At 42.4% G+C, this 18,360-nt stretch overlaps 1 protein-coding gene across 4 annotated transcripts; it reads right to left on the reverse strand.

The window, feature by feature from the left end:
* Positions 1 to 346: 346 nt before the first annotated feature.
* On the reverse strand, positions 347 to 13,664 carry SLC46A3 (solute carrier family 46 member 3). 4 transcript variants are annotated; one of them, XM_051632666.1, is made up of 6 exons: positions 13,628 to 13,664; positions 12,297 to 12,506; positions 7,480 to 8,353; positions 6,978 to 7,061; positions 5,399 to 5,555; positions 347 to 3,034 (listed from the first exon to the last, which is right to left on the reverse strand). In XM_051632666.1, exons 2-6 carry the CDS (start codon positions 12,483 to 12,485, stop codon positions 2,947 to 2,949), a joined length of 1,392 nt encoding a protein of 463 aa, XP_051488626.1. In that variant the 5' UTR covers positions 12,486 to 12,506; positions 13,628 to 13,664; the 3' UTR covers positions 347 to 2,946. The 4 variants fall into 4 exon arrangements, with proteins under 4 accessions (XP_051488626.1, XP_051488598.1, XP_051488606.1 ...); XM_051632638.1 differs by lacking the exon at positions 13,628 to 13,664 and adding an exon at positions 12,991 to 13,260; XM_051632646.1 differs by lacking the exon at positions 13,628 to 13,664 and adding an exon at positions 12,702 to 12,750.
* Positions 13,665 to 18,360: the final 4,696 nt, after the last annotated feature.

Raw genomic sequence — 18,360 nt, forward strand, 5'->3', positions numbered from 1 at the left:
AGTACTTAGGGATATGGTTTAATTAAGGACTTGTCAGTGTTAGGTCGATTGTTGGACTCAACCTTTAAGGTCCTGTACAACCGAGTTAATTCTGTGATTCTGTGGAACAGACCAGGCCTTGGTCTCATACTGGACCCAACCTGGACAATGGGAGGAAGGCACTTGCAGGTCCTCAGGTCTGACAGGTGCAACACAAGCCCCTCCCTGGTCTGCAATTCCCCACCTCTTCTTGGTGCTGATGTTCTGGGCAGCATCTTTTCTTCTCCACAGGTACAGGAAGGAGGCAAATGCACATCTTCCTGCACTGCTGTTTGTTTGTTATGACCACAAAAACCAGAAAATATCATAGTGCTGCTGCTTCTGTTTATATAAACATTCCTCCACCAGTCATCCATTGGCCATTTGTCAAAAAACAATGCAAGAACTTCAAATGCAACATAGAGCTTAAAACAACAAACTTCATTATTAATTTATGTCAAAATAGTTTGCATTTATATACAAATATAACTATTATAAACTTAGAAGATTTTTATTTAATAATCCAAAGTGCATTAGTGCCTAGTTTCCTCAGCCTGTACCATGCTAGGCACTTTAAAAACACTGTTCACATCTTTCATGTCTTTTGACCTGAACTTACAGACAGTTCTAAATGCTACATCTACCAGAATTACTTTGTAAACAGCAGGTACTTCGTACAGCAAAATCAGACCATAACAAAGCCATTCCTGATCTGTATGTACTTGTTCTCATTTGGACTGACACAAGGCCACTGTGGAACAGACTTGCTTTGTTTCTGCCTTCTGAGTGCTAGCAGAGGTGCACACTGAAAAGAAGTGAAGGCACACACCCCTTCTTAGTTTGCTTTACTATTTCCAGGCAGTTTTGTGTGAAACAGTTAATTTCCAAAAGCCTTACATAACTGCATAATGAAGAGGCAAGGACGACAATGTAATCTTTGTGCTGAAATCCTTTACATCAGTGTTTTCTTAATCTCTCTAAAAGTACTCATTATGTTTTGGACCCACTGATTATTGTAAAACTGAGCCTGCTTCTCCAACAAGTTGGGAGCAAACTGGGCACCTCAAGGGAAGAGAGTTAAGTAGTTTTATTTATTGGCCAGTGTCTAAATTAGGTAGGAAAAGCTAATAATCTTTACTTGCCAACATCAGCCTTGGTAGTTCAGGACAGAAGTTTAAGAGCTGGCTGTAATTATTAGCTGTGTAAATATTCCTTCCACTGTCCTGGATAAACTGCACTCTTTTCACCAGTGAGTCTCCTAGAGTAAACTCTCCTTTACCTTACATGAACCTTCTTCCAAACTTCCCAGTGATCCGTACACAAGTATAATATAGCTTAAGAAATACTGGTGTCAGTCAAACAAAAAGGAACTACAAGAGTACCATGATGTGGTACTAATTTTTTTGGCAGTGTACCACTGAGAAGCTCTGAAGAGTACTTTGCTCATGTGATGGGTATTACTGGCTGCAAGCAGATCATTGATTCTGCAGTATATGCTGTGTCATTTTTATCCCATGTTGTGTGCATGTGAAGTCAGTTCCCTCATCATAGTTGCTATCCTAGAGTTTTCCTTCTAAGAATGTCAACCCCTTTATGCTATTTTGATTTCTCTACCTAACCTGTTTTGGGGGAAGAGAGTCATATATATATAACCCACCTGTACTTTCCGGGATCAGAACAGTATTAGCTGTCCAGCTCTCTCTGAAAAAAACACATGGGAGTGGTCCTTAACATGGTGTTATATTTACACTTCTGCTGTGCATCCAGAAGCTAATACTCTGGATAATTTCTGCTTATAGATCTCAAGTGAGAAGGTGAAAAGTCAATTCAGAAACTGCAGGTTTTGTCACCCTGGGCAAGTCGCTTGTCCTCTTTTCTGATTTCTATCTCTGTGCAACAGGGAAGGTAACATCTATTATGGAAGGAGATCCTTGATAGCATTTGTGAAGTGCTCTGAAGATGAGAAATGCTGTTCAAGTGCTCATAAATCATGCTGCATACATTACAAGATGATTAGATGCATTATTCAGATTTGGCCACCTCATTTCAGGGTTGTTAAAATAATAATCAAAGATCCCCTGCAAGGAAATACTATCACAGCCTTTCACTAGAAGAAACATTTAAGCTGAAGTACAGACAACTTAACTAGAAAACAAGAAATATATGTGGGACAGAAATAGAGGTGTCTGTGTGCAGTCTCTAATACATGGAAAATGATAAAAATAAATGTGCAATATGGTCTCTACAGAATATAGGCACAGGCCTAATTGCACATTCTTCAAGCTGGAAATTTTCCCAGTGTGAGGGTTCTGTGTGAAAATCCATTTTAAGAACTAAGTCACAGGCAAGGTCCATACATCATACATTACACTTGCACAAACACTGCTAACAGCAGAGCAGTAAGTCTACTTACAGCACGTGCAAGTACTGCCTCCAGTTTGTTTGCTTTCTGAAAAAAGGACCTTTTAATTTAGTAAATTTAGACAAGTTTGAGAGCTTCGCCATTAAAACAAGCCTTTTAAGATGCACACATCCTCAGCTGGCATGAGCTCCACTGGCTTCAGCAGAATTGTCAGCACCCTCTTAGTTGAGAAGTTTATCTCTGTCACCCCACTTAGAATGATAGAAGATGTATCACAATCCACAGCTGACATTCTCAGACTTGAGAAAGGGTAAGTGGAAAGAGAATATCATCCTACCTTATTTTTTTTCTCCACTGCCAGCCTATTTGCATAATTAAGTGTAAGAGCTAGCTTTATTCAAGTGCTAAGAGACTGGATAAAGAGTGCTACCACATTAGTGCTTATTGCTGTAGGGCCATTTTGAGATTGCATCTGCAACTCTTGTGTTATCTCTATGGTCTGCATGACATAATGGTCTCTGCCACTGCATGTCAGATTAGAAAACCCAGATAGGTGAATCCTTTGTTCAACTATCAACGCTCTCTATGCTGGATACTTCTTCAGGTACAAGCAGAGCCAAGTCCTCTCCGTTCCAGCTTGTGCACAGAAGCCAGCTGTAAGACACAGATAAGACAGGTATCTTTAGCTGAGATAATTAAGTATATCATGCTGGTTCAGCACCAACAAATACACTTAATAGTTCTGTTACAGCCATCTTCTGTGGCAAAAAGCTGTTGACATTATCTTAGTAAACAAAAGCAATGATGCTACTTGCCCTTACTGCACAACATCAATACTGCTGCCTTTGATAAGGCCACAAAGATGATCAGGGGGCTGGAGCATCTCTCCCGTGAAGACAGGCTGGGAGAGTTGGGGTTGTTCAGCCTGGAGAAGGCTCCACACAGACCTTATAGCAGCCTTCCAGTACCCGAAGGGGCTACAGAAAAGCTGGGGAGGGGCTTTTTACAAGGGCTTGTAGTGAGAGGACAAGGGGTAATGGCTTTAAACTGGAAGAGGGAAGATTTAGGTTAGACATTAGGAAAAAATTCTTTACTGTGAGGGTGGTGAGACACTGGAACAGGTTGCCCAGGGAAGTTGTGGCTGCCCCCTCCCTGGAAGTGTCCAAGGCCAGACTGGATGGGGCTTTGAGCAACATGATCTAGTAGGAGGTGTCCCTGCCAATGGCAGGGGGTTGAAACTAGGTGATATTTAAAGTCCCTTCCAACCCAAACCATTATATGATCAAATTGTTATGATTCTCTGATAAATACTAAACTACTATGCCTGATTTATTACAGAATGGAACAACAATCTGCTCTCAAATAGTAACATTGCATGACACACTCAACTGGAACGTTTTACGAGAATGGTTATTCAAAGGGTGGGATATCAGAGACACTAATGACAAGAAAAACAACTGCCAAAAATTTATGGTGATGATGGACTACACTTCTGATTGCAGGATGGTCTAATTGAAGGTCGATATATATTGCCTTTTGCACAGAACAGAGTTATTTCTTAACAGAAACTTTCTCTACTATGCAGCACTGAACAAAATTAAAACTAATATTAAATAAAGCAGAAGTATTTACTGTGGCCTTGTTAATATAACTGCATCATTCACTTTTAAATTACTTTACTGAAAAGTATTCTCCACACTCAGCACAAGAGCCCTTTGCTTCAATTCCCTCAGGTCTGAGACCCATCATGACCTTAGTCTTCAGTTACCATTAGTGCGGCTTCTCTGAATAGACTGTATAAAACACTGTAGTCAGGCAGGCACAGACTTGAAGTGATGTGAAATGTTATAAATCTACAGCATTATCACTGCCTATCTAAAGCTTAGAATGCAGCTGATGTAGAGATAAAAGGTGACTGAGGTAAAGTCTAAGCATTAGGAAAAAAACATACAAGTCTCCAGCAAAAATAGTACTCTCTTAAGTAAAACAGCTTTTTTTCCTCCTGAATATAAATCTATCTAATGAAAACAGATCCTTCTGTGTTTAGATCTATGTTCCAGTATCCTAAAAAGACTTACTTTGTATTGGAAATAATGTAAAGTGAACTGATTTTTTTGAATACTCATGAATAATGACCTTTCACCGTCTATTACTAGATGGTCACTAGATGTGATGAGATGCAAATACTATATAGGCATATTTTTAAAACATGTTTAGAGGTTTATTCATATGGGGCTTAAATTTTGTGCAGATCTTTTACAGATTTTGATGGCACTGGGTCACAAGGTACCCACAACCAAGGACTGGGGCTGATAATGTTCCATTAAATTCACAAGGTCATGTTTACAATCCTCCTTAGCATCTAGAAGAGCTCAGACTGCAAAACTAAGCTCAAGCCTTTCAAGTAATTTGTTACTTTTGTTCTTTGTCAAAAGCTCTCTTCAGGGACACATCTAAATGTCTCAAGCCAAGGGAAGGCACGGACGCACGGTCAAGGGTACGGTGCATCACACTAGCAGTACACCCAGGGTAGATTTCAGTTTGGTGAAATTACGTGACAAGTTCACAGCACAGAGCTGAAGGAAGGCTGCTGGATCAGGGCTGATGATGGAAAAATTCCAGCAAGGTGTAGCGGAGTAGGTGTTTAGAGGAAAAACAAGAAACTACAGCTACTGACACCTGCAGACCCTCTCCTCTCAGAGACTGGTCAGAAGCCTCACCAGAGCCTCGGCTCCCTCTCTCATACCAAATCACCCTGGGGAAGGCATTGCCATGTCCCCTCGTTTCAGCTCAGTCCCACTCCTAGCAGCACCCTGTACTTTCCATAGGCTTGCTAGATAAAAAGCAGTTCCTGAACTGGGTGGAAGCTGGAGGGAAGGCTACACACGAAATAAACCCAGCACACTAGAAAATACTGAAGCTTGAGAGCTACTGTGCTAAATAATTCTGCTTCAACTCTTGTCAAAACAGAAATTACCAGTAAAAGCAGTCAGAAGCACCCTCCTGATCTGTACTTACCACAGGACAGCCAGTGGAATTGCACAGAGGCCTGCTGATAGGAGGAAGCTAAAGCCTGAAAACCATGCAACAGTAGCTGCATAGAGAAGGTTAAAAACTGAAAGTGAAATTGTGCCAGTCACAACTTCTAAACAGGCAATACACGCAAACACAGCTCCTGCCGAAAACAAATGCATGGATTACAAACAGAACAAAATTAAATCAAAACCATCTCAAAGCATTAAAGTTTTTAAACATGTTTTGAAAGATCTATCTACTCTATTTTAGCAAGTATGTGTGTAATAAGCACCTGAGTATCTTATGTCTGCTATGAAAGTGTCTTCCATGGGAACTCCTACAAATGAATTGTTTTTTTTTAAAAAAAACCCCACAATATTTTGCTCATAGAAACTACTATTCTGTGCTACTGCTTATCACCATACCTACTTTCTTGGATCTGTGTATCACATGAAGTTCAAACTGTTCATCCTCACTAACCATGTTCTGCACGTCTGCATCCTTTACCCTTTTCAATACTCCTCTCAATTCTCACTCTTCCTTGACATTTTTCTTCCTCTCTAATCTTCACCCACATATGCAGAAAAGGCTCCGATCCCACAAAGGCTGCTTGTTTAGCACCTAACCATCTCCTTCTCATTTTTTAAAGGAAAGAAGCAACCTTCTTTTTCACTGAGCTGCCCATTGGGGTGGCAGTCTATCCCATCAGTTTCAGAGCACATTTTCCCCAGCTGCACTCATATTCATGAGACCAGAAACAAACTCACAATAGGTAAGCATAAAAGCGTGACAAGAGGCAATCTGATTCCTGCATGAAACTACTCAAGTAGCCAAGGCCCTGAAGAATGAAATAAACTATAAAACAGAGGTGTATATTAGCATAGCTCAGTATAAAGAGATCCTTGTTTTAGTGTATATATCTTTTAAAAAATGAAATCAAATAACTCAGATGAATGCTTCTAGAATGTATATGCTCCCAAAAATCTGGTTAAAGCAAAATATGGGATACAAGAACCATATTTTGATGCCTGATGTTTTCTTCTGTGTTCCACATAGGAAGTGCTCTGGGAAGTAATATGTTCTAGCTTCTGGGATGGATTTAAGTAGCCACAGGCACCCACGAAGCTGGGCACATGGCTCAGGATTCAAGTCCTTAGTTGTTTTCAAGTGCTTTGAAGGTTGACCAGCTACTGCTTACTTTCTAAATTATTAAGTGTGACACTGACTAAATAACAGGTATATCTCTTTCACTGTATGTCCAAATCTTGTGAATGTAGAAGCACTTGTGAAAGCACATCTATGTAAATATTGAGTGCTCCTCTGCTTCAAGTTCACCATGGCAATTATTCTTAGAACAGTATGTCCTTTGAAAGTTGAAACTTGCAGTAGTTTTTGAACACAATTTTGTTTATATTACATAAAGAATCATAAGCCATTGATATCATGACACAGGGTCATATTATACAGAACTATAAAGGTCATCTTAAAATACCAGTACATCTGTTTGTTTAAAGGTAATCTTGGTGCATCTCTGTTCTGAAATACCGTATTATTGTGTTGTTTAAAATCAAATTCTACTCACCCTGCTCACCAGGGAGAACCACTTTTGACAGCATGGACCGGAGAACAGGAATAGGCATAAAGCAGAGCAAAGATGGCACTCTTACTGTAAAGCAACAAATCAGTCATGAGACACTGAAGTAATAAAAATCCAGGATTTTACAAATATATTGCAAATGAATTAGTCATATACTTCTGAATGTTCAGTTCCCCAAACAGTAAAAGGCAACAGAAAAGTCAAACTAGAAGTGCATGGAGACACAATTATCCATATGCAGATAAACTAATAAATCAAATATATCTGTTTGGCACTAAAACCAAATAATAAGCAAGTAATTCTGTTCTCTGTCCACACAATCTTTTAATTAAATCCTAAATCAGCCTGACTCAACCTTGTATGTTTTACCTCTCTATGACCCTTTCAAGATGGTATGTGCAATATTTACCAACTGCACTCACTACAGATAACACAGCAGTATTTTCATATATAGTGTTGACCATGGAACAACTGATTCTGAACTCACCTAAAAACATGAGCAGGGTAGTTTTGGCAAAGGCAGCCATGACCATTCCTCCAATGTAAGAAAATATCCCGATAAAGACAATATAAATGTCTTTCAGACATTTAGAAAATAAATAAACTCCTAAAAAGCTGGTCAAAGAGACAGAAGTGAATGCAGCTGCTCCATATCCAATGTACACTTCATTCCAGCAGAGTGGCTCATCCAGTTCATACAGCGTAAAAAGTGAAGTCCCACCAATCATAGTAAAAAAATAAGTCATAAATGTAAAAAGTAGCACAATTATTAAAATTCTCTTTTTACAAGGGGCAGTTTTAAAAAGCATGTACACTCCAGAAAATGTCTCTCTCAGAAGTTCTTTATAAGATACTGGTGCTTGGTGCTGGAATTCAGATGCGCCTACTATATCTTCGAGAAGAAATATAATATAGATAATATTAACGACATGAAGCAGAGATGCTGTCACAAATGTCCATGTAAATCCTATTCCTCTTAGAAAGTAGCCAGATGACAGTCCTGCCAATCCAGACACAACTCCAAAAATCAAATCCACCACAGCTATTCGTGTTGTCTTCTGCTTCTCATCATGACACACATCTGCTATAAAAGCAAAGCCTCCTCCAAGGAAAGTTGCCATACTCCCAAACAGTCCAGTAATAAATGCAACCACAAATAGAACAGAGAGTGACAAGGAAAAATATGATATTACAGTGAGGGAAATACTAGAAATCAAAGCTCCTATTGATGGTAAAACTAAAGACCTTTTGCGTCCCTGGCGATCTCCATTAGCTACAATGACAAAGGCAACAATAAGGCTGGGAACTGACCCAGTTAAATCTAACTGCATAGTAAAAAGAGAGACTTTCTCCTGAACTTCCTGCAAAGAGAAAAGAAAAATAATCGTAAATACAATAATACCTTGTAATAAAAATTTAATATATGTGTAATATTGCACTTGCATAGTGATTAGCATGCAGTATCATTTCTAGCACAGTACTTGTTTAGAAATGGTATTATTATAAACATAATATATACAATATAATTTTATAAGATTGTAGGACATTATAATATCTTATGCTATAGTATGATAGAGTACATTACTGTATGTTTATAAGAATGCAATATATTACAGTAATCACTAAAACAAAGGAATTGCATATTCAAAGACTCCCACTTTGTAATTTTACTTTCAATATTCCTCAAAAATCCCTTGCTACATTTTAAGTCAAAACTTAATTCTTACAATACAGTCTTACTAGTACTCTTGACAGAGAAGCTTCAATGTAGACAAGAGAACAATTCATTTGACCATGCATTTACAAGAGCTGGTGCTTATACTGTAAGTACCTCCTTCAGTACAGGGTATGGCATAAGGACACTGGGCCTATTTTAATACCTCAGAAATCTGCAGTAAAACAGTCTTTGAGTGATGAACACACCCTATGCTCCCTACTCACAGATCATTTTTCTTTCCAAATAATCCTACTGAGAGGGTTACAAAGAACCAATTCACTGAGTAGCCCATAGTGCAAGTAAACAGATCAGGATTTGTTCAGGCACCCCCATGTACAATGGTAATAATAACAATAATAACAACCACCACCACAAATATGAAACACAGCATTATACTGACTCACAGATATGTGAATTACCTAATTTTTAAAACACTGGAAAGCTCTGAGTTCAGAAACTTTCCAAATCAGTGATCTCTCTATAGACAGGCTACAGCAGGTATTCACATAAGGAACAGTGGCTCACACTATGACAATAAACTGTAAACACCCAGCATGGGAAAAAATTCTGAGTTCTTTGTAATAGAACTACAAAATCAAATGTAGCTGAAAAATGACCAGTTAACACAACATGAAATGGCTGTAGAAAAAAGAACTACAGAAAAGCTGGTTACAAAACCAGCTGCTAAGAGTTGCTCAGCAAACTCATGTAGATCTTGCTTTTAATATATACACGCAGGCCTGTCAGCCAGCAGCTGCAACAGTCCTTTCAAAGACAACCACCTGATCAGACGGAAGAGCAGGGGGAAAAATGAAGTAACTTCATTTGCAAAAACCCCTTACACTCTGAAAGATAAACTTTCAGATGCAGAGAGTAAAGTCACCCTGATAATTTTCTTCAAGTTATCTGAGGTATCAGACTGACTCGGGCAGGGGTTGCACTCTTCAATTAGTAGTACAGCCATGTAAGTCTTCCCAAGCCATTCTCAGCCTGTATTCAAGCCATCTATATTCTGTGTTTCAGGTTTTTCCTCTGTAGCTAACATAACTCCCACTAAGAAGTATCCAAAAAGATTAAAAATACCTAGAATTTCTAGGAATGTACTTGGGGCAATTTTAAAAGCTGCTGAATGCTTTAGAAATTCATAGTTGTATGTAGAGGCAAAGACTCAGTTTCTAGTTCAATGTCTTCATTTGTTTACAAGATGCCAGGTTTTACTGCAGAAGGAAAATCCAACTGATCCTGAGGGCCTCAAGGAAAGCTCCCAAGACCCCCACCTCTTAGGAGTCTTTTACTCTCTTATGGTGTCTGACTGCCTCAGGATTCATGAAATCCTGTCCACATGTCCAGCATTGTAGTCACCCTGTGTTACTGGATCTACTCTTTCCCCTATATGCAAGATTATTGCTTAGCAGAGACTGGGTTCCACTGAAATTAATGTGTGTTTTGAGCATTTTACATTTTTATACTATGGTAACAACTGTGGTATCAGAAATGCAGAGAAGACATCGAGACAAGACCGTAATTTTTCAAAAACTCATGCCCGGCTGGCAATCACTGAAATAGAGGGAATGGAAATTTGGCAGGAAAGAGAAACAAGTTCTATTTGCCATTATTCAATTACAGTCTTGAAGGATCCATGTTCTCAAATATCAAGGTAATTATGCTTTGTATCCTTCCTGCCAAGAACCCTGTACTATGTGGGTTCACCACCTCATCAGTCAGCGATGCTATCTAAATGGAAATTTTAGTCCTGAAATGAAGCACTCTGCTTCAGTATTTTGCAAGAAGAAACATGAAGTCTTATATCCTGAACCACAGGGGATCACAAGTTGAAAATCAGGTTGAATGTGGGGGGTTTGTAGCAAACGCAAAGTGCAGAAAGGTTTGTGAAATGTATGTTTCTTGATGGCCTCTGTGACTAGAAGTGTATGCACCACGTATGGTTTTCTTATAGTTGCTCCTTCCGTTGACACGACACTGTGCGACAAAATGCACACACAGAGCACTAAACAGGGAGCCAATACCACAGAAAACACTTTGGGGGACTAACATACAAACATCACTCGGACAATACTTGTCTATTATCTCCAAATTAATTCCAATGGGTGGCATACATTATCTTCCTCAGCTGATGGGTCAGCCCAGAAGCAACACTGGACTACAATTCTATTGACCTTTTTGCTTTCTACTAAGACCAGGCCTGTCACAAGAGGAAGAACCTACTCCTAAAAATAATGAATTATTTATTTTATCAGCTTCAGTGGAAGCATGTACCATTTAAAAATTATTTCATACAGGACAGATGAAGTAGATAAGCTCAGGTGTTCAGTCTTGTGCCCACACAGCGATTCAGAGAATCTCTGACGCAGACCAGAAATTCAAATCTGAGCATGTGAGCAAAAATTTTCAAGTGCCCTTTTCCAGCAGTACAGAGGAATGACTGTTTCTGTAACTCTTCCTCCTGTGCAATTTACAGTCCAAGTCATCTGACCCTACAATGGTTTCATGTTCCACTTAATCCAACCTAACTGCCAGTTGTTGTTGCCACGGATGGTTCTGTTGTAACTCTTCTGGAAATGTATTCCCTCTGCCATCCCCCTGTTAGAGCAATCATGTGGCTGCAGCGTGTCAGGGCAGTGCACTGTTTCAGAAAAAAACAACACTCAAAAAGCAACACACTCAAAAAGGAGACTAGCTTTCTGCTGAATCCATACCTCCATCAAATCCAAACCATAACCTTAACTGTGGACTTGTGAGATAAATGCATGGGGTGCAGCAACGGGGGGAGGAAAAGCGGAGAGAAAAAAGGAGTGTCATCATCTTTTCTCCTGACAGCCCACAGTTAGCTCTGCTTAAGAGTAGCTAATGCTGCACTGGAAGTACGAGGGAAGAAATTCCATTCAATAACTAGCTATCCAGCATGCTGAACTATGAAAAAGTGCTAAAAATGTAACTGACTATGGGATGCTGTCATCTTTGTATTTCAACAAGGCAAACTAGCTCTTGGAACGGTAAATCATCACTTTTATGTGACCGTGCAAAGATTAGTTAGTGTTCTTCCCACATCTTAAAATTACAAATTATTTTTTTTTAATCTCACCCATTCTCCATTCTTGTAATTCCTCTAATATAAATGTATTCTAAGTTAGATCTTGTTCCTGAAAATTACAGGACATTTGCTAAACTTATTCCATAGTTACAAAGAACCCCAGAAGTCACAGGGACAAGATATGGCTCGTAAACACATGTACAAAGGTTACTGTAAGGAGGAGCCTCCAGTGGTACCCTGGAAAAGTCAGGCCAATGCCAATTTGGGCCCAATCCTCTCAGATTATTTTCAGCTCCCGTGAAAATACTGATTTATCTCAGCATCTTCCCAGAGACACTTCTTGGTCTTTAAAGCACTACAGCTACCTACAGTGGCAATACAAGAGCAACAAGACAGTAAAGTGACAGCATTTTACAAACCTCCTGTTTTTCTATGGATAAAAGGTTAAGTAAGGTTATCAACAAGGGATTTAAGCTGAGAGACAGCAGGTAATGGCTGCAACTTATTTACAGCTGTGGGTTTCACCCCCTCTTACCTTTTGCTTGATGTAAGACTGGCTACTTTTATTGAGCTCGCAGTGAGAAACATTGCTGCTTATGAAGGTGGAGTTGTACTCCTGCTCCCACAGCCGCCGGTAGACGAACTGTTGTGACAGCGGGCTGGTCAAGGAAGACGCGAACATGTAGATGAAAATAACGGGCTCCACGCACAAAACCTTCTTCATTTCTGGGCTCGGGGTTCAGTCCTGCACCAGAACGCAAAACGCAGTTACCGTGTGAAAGGCGAGCGCCGGACCCGCCGCCCCGCTCCGCCCAGGCTGCCGCACCGGGAGCCCGCACCGGCGGGCCCAGCCCCGGCAGCGCCCGGCCCCCCGGCCCCCGGCCCCGCGCCCGGCCCGGGGAGGCTGCCCCCGCTCGCCACCCGCTCCCTGCGCCCGCACCAGCCCCCGGCCGAGCTCACACAGCGCCGGCGGCCCGCGGCAGCCGCCTCCCCCCGCGGAGCGGTGCTCCCCGCCCCGCCGGCCCGGCACCGCCCCCGGCCGCAGAGCGCGGAGCCGGGCGCCGCCGTCTCGTCCCGGTGCCCTCGGCGTTCCCGCCCCGCGGCCTGCGGGCCCGGCCGGGGCGGCCCTGCCCGGGGCTCTCGGCGGCTCGGGAGGCCGCCCCCCCCGCTCCCCGGGGTCTCCGCCCATGCCAGGGACGTGCGGGGTTGCTGCTGAAGCGATGACAAACCCGCGGTGTGGTGGCTTCGCTCCCCGCAGCAGCGCGCCAGACGCCGCTGTCACTCGGTGTTCCCCGCGCCGGGGAGGCTGTCGCGGCCGGTTACGCAAGGAGGACGTTTCCTTCCAGCCGTGCCCTGGGCGGGCGCGGCACCGCAGCGGGGACCCCGCGGGCTGGTGCCGGGGGTCAGCCCGCCCTGGCCGGGGCGGACGCGGAGTCCCGCTGCTGCTGGGCTGTCCTCCCCTCAGCTGCCATAACGCAGCACGCGTATGTCTAGAGACAGGTTTTATTACGGCAGCTCCCCTTCCGCTCTTGACTGGTCAGGGTGTGCAGAAGCAGCACTTGTCCCCCGCCCGGCGGTCCCTGGCGCTCCCCGCGGCCTGCACAGCCGGGGCGGGGCGGGCGGGCGCTCCGCTGCCGCACACGCTGCCGCACACGCTGCCGCACACGCTGGCGCAGCTGCTGCCGCACACGCTGCCGGACACGCTCGGGCGCTGCGAGAGGGGCCGTGCTGGTGCCGGCTGTGCTCCTTGGGTACAGCCTCTGCCCGCCTTGCTGCGCACAGCAGAAGGAGCACTGCCTGGCGCCGGGGCTGTAGATCTTGAGGATGTGTTTTCCTGTACGGAATACAGAAGCCTTGTCTGCTCACCTGATGGTGGTGGCTGCTCGTTGGGTTACCGGTGCTGGTCTCTCTCTGCTTGGAGGTGGCATTCTCGGGGACAGACCTCGCAGTGCCACTGCGCTCTCTCCTTGGTGCACTGTCATCTTAAGACACGAGGCAGTGATTCTAGCCTCCTTGCAGCTGCGGTACAAGGAGAGGTGACATCGTTGGGGAGTCCCAAAGGACCCCCTTTCAGCCTTAAATGCTGTCTTTCAATTACAAATATTGCAAAAAGATGTTTGCTAAAAGTACATCAAAACTCCAAAGGTTTCCTGGTGTATTTTTTCTCTTAAAACAAGAAGTGCAGTTTAATAACTTCATGAACACTCAGTTCCTTCATAAACTGATTTGAAGCCAGATTAACTGTAACACTGGCCATTTGACCTCAAATAAACATTTATTTTCTTTCTCTGGCATGTGACATGTCATTCAGTCCCAAATTTAGGAACAACACTGGCCTGTCATGTGTCTCTTAGCATCACATCAACCCAATGTACAAGCTCAGTGGTTATTTACTTCAGATGATGAGCTCATTTGGTCTGGCATATAGAGGCTGTCTCACAGAGACACAGAGACAGACATTTAAAAAAAAAAAAGAAAAAAAAAAAAGAAAAAAAAGAAAAGTGTGACTCTGGCCTGAGATCAACTGTAGAAAGTATTGTCCTTCTCAGCCTATCCTGGTCCAAAGTCTGATTCATCCTGTGACAGCATATTGTTTGTCACAGGGTAAAGAAAAACAATCATGTGAAGGTTACATGCAAACAAGCTGCTAGATGAGAGGGGCTGTTCAGGTTGCTCAGCAGTTGACATTTTTTTGGATGTGTTGTTCCACAGAGGGATGTTGTCCGGAGCCCTATTAGGCTTCTTGCTAGGTCCAGCTGTGCTGAAGAGTATGTCAGTCATGAACCTGAGCACCTGAGTACGGCCCAGGTTGCTGGGCAAAACTTGTTTCAGCTAGCAGTCCCATCGCAACAGCTTTCCCCACATCAAAGAGCAGAGCTCTGGCTCCGTGCTCTGGAAAGATCCTCTGCTTCTGTCCTTTCTACCTACAGTAACTGTTTAAGTCTGTTGGGTTTGCAGAACCAAGTGGCTCCAGCCAAGTTGTGGCCTCACCAATGCTGAAAGCAAAGCTGCAGCATGAGCTGGGCACCTCTAAGCACCTGATTGTCTTTGCCCAACAGTTTGCTCATATCTTCTAGTGCAAATTGGTTAGATATACCCCTCACACAGGGACACTGGAACAGACTTGGCCCTCCCTTGTTCCTAGTCCTCCCTCCTAGAAGGACTAAAAGCACTAGATGTGATTGAAGATGAGACTCAGCCAGGTGATGTTTATCCTTTGAAGCCACGCATTTCTAAATAACAGAATACATGGCAAACTAGCTTCCTGTCTCCCCTCTCACAAGTATTCACATTGGCCCATATTTGAGTGACATACTGGTGAACAGACTCCATAAAGGTCACACTCATGTGGTGGCTGAACCTTGAGGTTTGCACTGTTTGTTTGCTGACATCCTCAATGTGTGAAGAATGGAAGGAGCACAAGTATTCATTGTGGAGGTCAGGCTTTCACAGAACATTCGCTAAGTTTCCAATAAAAAATTCTTAAAACCCAAACAAATTACTGATCTTTGAAGATGATACGTTGCTTGTGTGTCAGGGCACGGAAAAAAGGAGACGTGTAAGTTCAGACTTTCAGGAGATCCCGCCAGCACTGGTGAAAGGGCAAAGACAGAATGTTACCTTCAGTGACAGAAATCTTTAAACAAAGTCTCCTGCACGTCAAGGAATTGTGCATGACTTCCCTGGAAAGATCTTGTCATTCAGTAATTGCTACAATTGCATTCACAGATAACTTTGTTGCAAAAAAAAAAAAAAATTACTTACCTATATACACCTATCATTAATACTACAAACATTTTTTTCTAACAAGTCCTTTTGATGAAGATGAAGTTGGAGACTTTTTGGAGATCTGGTTAGTCACATTTCTTTGTTGAAAAAATTAGTAGTACTTTAGTAAATGGTATTGTCGTGTAAAACATGAATTGCCTTCTAAGAAGTTAAGTACTTCATAAAATTGAGATGACTTTAATTTTCCACATTAGCAATCTACTGAAATCATGGAGAGCCTTAGCTCTCTACGAATCATTTGTAGATTAAAGAGTGAAAGTAAGAAGTACTGTATCTACTTAAATTCAACTCATGTTTTCAAGTCTATCTTGGTAACAATGGATAATACACATTGAGAAAAGAAACCTGAAGAGGGAAGAGAGAAGCACACTTTCTGCAGAGGGTCAATTTCATGCACAATGCAGTTCTGCAGAAACCTTGTGTACCTTGTGTCTTGGCTGTGAGCATGAACAGAGAAACATGGGGAAGTTCTCCAAGTAGTACTGCTGGGGGAAAGAAGAAGAGAATAAGCTGCATAATTCTGCAGAGGCTTGCCTGGGCTTAGAGGTAACTGTTTGTTTTGTTTTCATTATAACTGAGTTGATTGCTGAAGCTTGAATGCAAGCCTTGACAACAGAGAGCAGTAATGAAGATTTAAATATGAGACTGAAAGAGAACAAGATAAGGAAAATTTGTTCAGCAAATCGAGCCACACAGTTTTGAAAATACAAGGAGAAACTGTTACCAACATCCATCCCAGAGAAAGCCTGCGCAGGTTTCTTATCACTACTTCTCATTCACTGCAGATCATCACTGATTTTCAGGGCCTAAAATGGCATCTCTGACCTTTGGCTATTTACACAGATAAAGAGAGCTGCTCCAGCAAGTGGTCACTGACCCAGGTAGTGCAAAAGGCTCACACCTCCAACCTTCTCTGCTCCGACTGGCTCCATCTGTGTAGCATTTTGGTCTGTTTCCCCTTGCCCGATGGGGTAACCAAAAGGCACAGATAATCCTAAGTAGTAACAGTTTTGCTTTTTTTGTAGCCCAGAATATCTGAAACAATGAGACTGAGTTCATCTGGTATGGAAGAAAGTGCTTGAAAGGCAATATGTATAGGAAAGGACATCCTACTGACCCCAACACTGAAAATCAGGTGTTGTTTTGAACCCCTCTGTCACAGCACAAGCCCTACCAGTGACTGTCATCTCCATGCCATGTGGTACTTGTTACTGTTCTTAAGTTGAAAATTTGTGCTTGAGTTTTTAGACACATGTAAAGCATCAGGATATATTTTTCTCTGAATTAGATAATCTTAGCACAACTCGCATTCCCTCTAGCCTCTCATAATGGCACACCAAGTACCAGCAACCATTTCCCAAATTGTGTGGTTTCTTCAATGTTTTTGCTCTTCAATTACTCCTCTCTCATCCTCATGTATTTGCGAGTCCTCAGTGCTTGTTTCTGATTATTTTGTATCTCAGATACAGATATTTCTATTCAACTCCCTTCATGATGGCAGGTGTGCTGTTTAGGTGACTCAGTGGTGGAGAATTCTGCAGCTCCCTTCAGGCTGTGTTCAGGTGCAGTGTGTGTGGACAGCTCGTTGCTGTTTTCTCCAGTGCAAAACGAGGCTACAAGGAGCTATTAAACCTGCTGAGGCTGGTTTTCAGACTTCTTGAGGATCTGAAATTTATTTTCTGCAGCTACTTGGTTCTGTTTGATGGGGGGAGGTGTGATGTGATGGGGTTTTTTTCTTCCTGTTTTGCTTTCAGTTACATTTATGTATTACATGCATGACAGTACTTCACTGTTGTTAGGTGACTTAAGTTGTGTAAGTCTGACAGCGTTGCTTAACACAGGATTTCTCCTGAGCTGTTTTACAGCTCCAGTTTAGCACCTTGGTCTTACTTCACAAACTCACTTTGAAAAGTAAAGAATAGTAATGCTGTCCTGCCTGCTACCTTCTGTCCCCTCCCCGTGAAGCTGATTATTGGGTGGGGATGACCGGCAGAGGGCTGGAGATACTCCTGGTTGCCCTGACTCAGCCAAGTGCTCTCCCTTTGATCTATATTCCACTTTACCCACTTGCAGAAGTGGACAAAGGCATCCTTCTGCATAGAAGAATCTTCTAATCTGAAACAGCAGGTTTCTTTATATATGTATAGATTATTCTATTTTTTGTTTTTATGTAAACAATTTCTTAAAATGAGGAACTGAAAGTAGGCAGCTGAGGTAGGGTTGGAGTGGCTGTGTCTGAGTCACAAGCTGTTCTGTTGCAGGAGGTTGTTAAATTTTGTCTGCCCTTAAAATTTTGCTAAAGCAAAGTGCTTTTCTTGTTTGCTAAAGAGAAGTGTTTTTCTTTTCTAGTAAAGTTGGTGGGACTGCTGCATTCCCTTTTCAGAGATAAGGACTTATCACTCACTATCACACTCAAGTGAGGCAGAAACATTTTGAGGAGCTTCACTTAGACCAGTAAGCAGAATGCAGTGTAGATAGAAGTATTTAAACTGAGTACCATCAGGAGGACTTCCTGGTGGTGACAAATGACAAGTTGTTCTGGTCTTTCAAAGCCAGTGAGAGATTTGCTGCTGTTCTTCCAGGGGACCATGCATCAGGCCTGAGGTTGAGCAGTCCTCCATGGACTCAGAGACAAGTGACAAAGGCTCCATGACCTGGAGGAGTTTGAATTAGGGTGAGTGAGACAGTGCCAGCATCCCAGGCAGGGTGAAGCTGATCTTGTGCTGTTTCCAGTTCTGGATTACCAAGGGGAAAACCAACTGGTGTCATAGGAAACCTGTGAAAATTTTCAGTGGAAGCAGGGCTCCATA

The sequence above is a fragment of the Apus apus genome, chromosome 1, assembly GCF_020740795.1.
Source record: "Apus apus isolate bApuApu2 chromosome 1, bApuApu2.pri.cur, whole genome shotgun sequence".
In the NCBI taxonomy this organism is placed as follows: Eukaryota; Metazoa; Chordata; class Aves; order Apodiformes; family Apodidae; genus Apus; species Apus apus.

Coding starts and splice junctions, on each gene's coding strand:
- SLC46A3 (XM_051632666.1), bottom strand. CDS start 12,485: ATGAAGAAGGTTTTGTGCGTGGAGCCCGTTATTTTCATCTACATGTTC. Junction 7,062..7,479: donor TACCCTGCTCATGTTTTTAG/GTGAGTTCAGAA, acceptor GTTGCTTTACAG/TAAGAGTGCCATCTTTGCTC. Junction 5,556..6,977: donor GGTTCTCCCTGGTGAGCAGG/GTGAGTAGAATT, acceptor TGTTTTCGGCAG/GAGCTGTGTTTGCGTGTATT.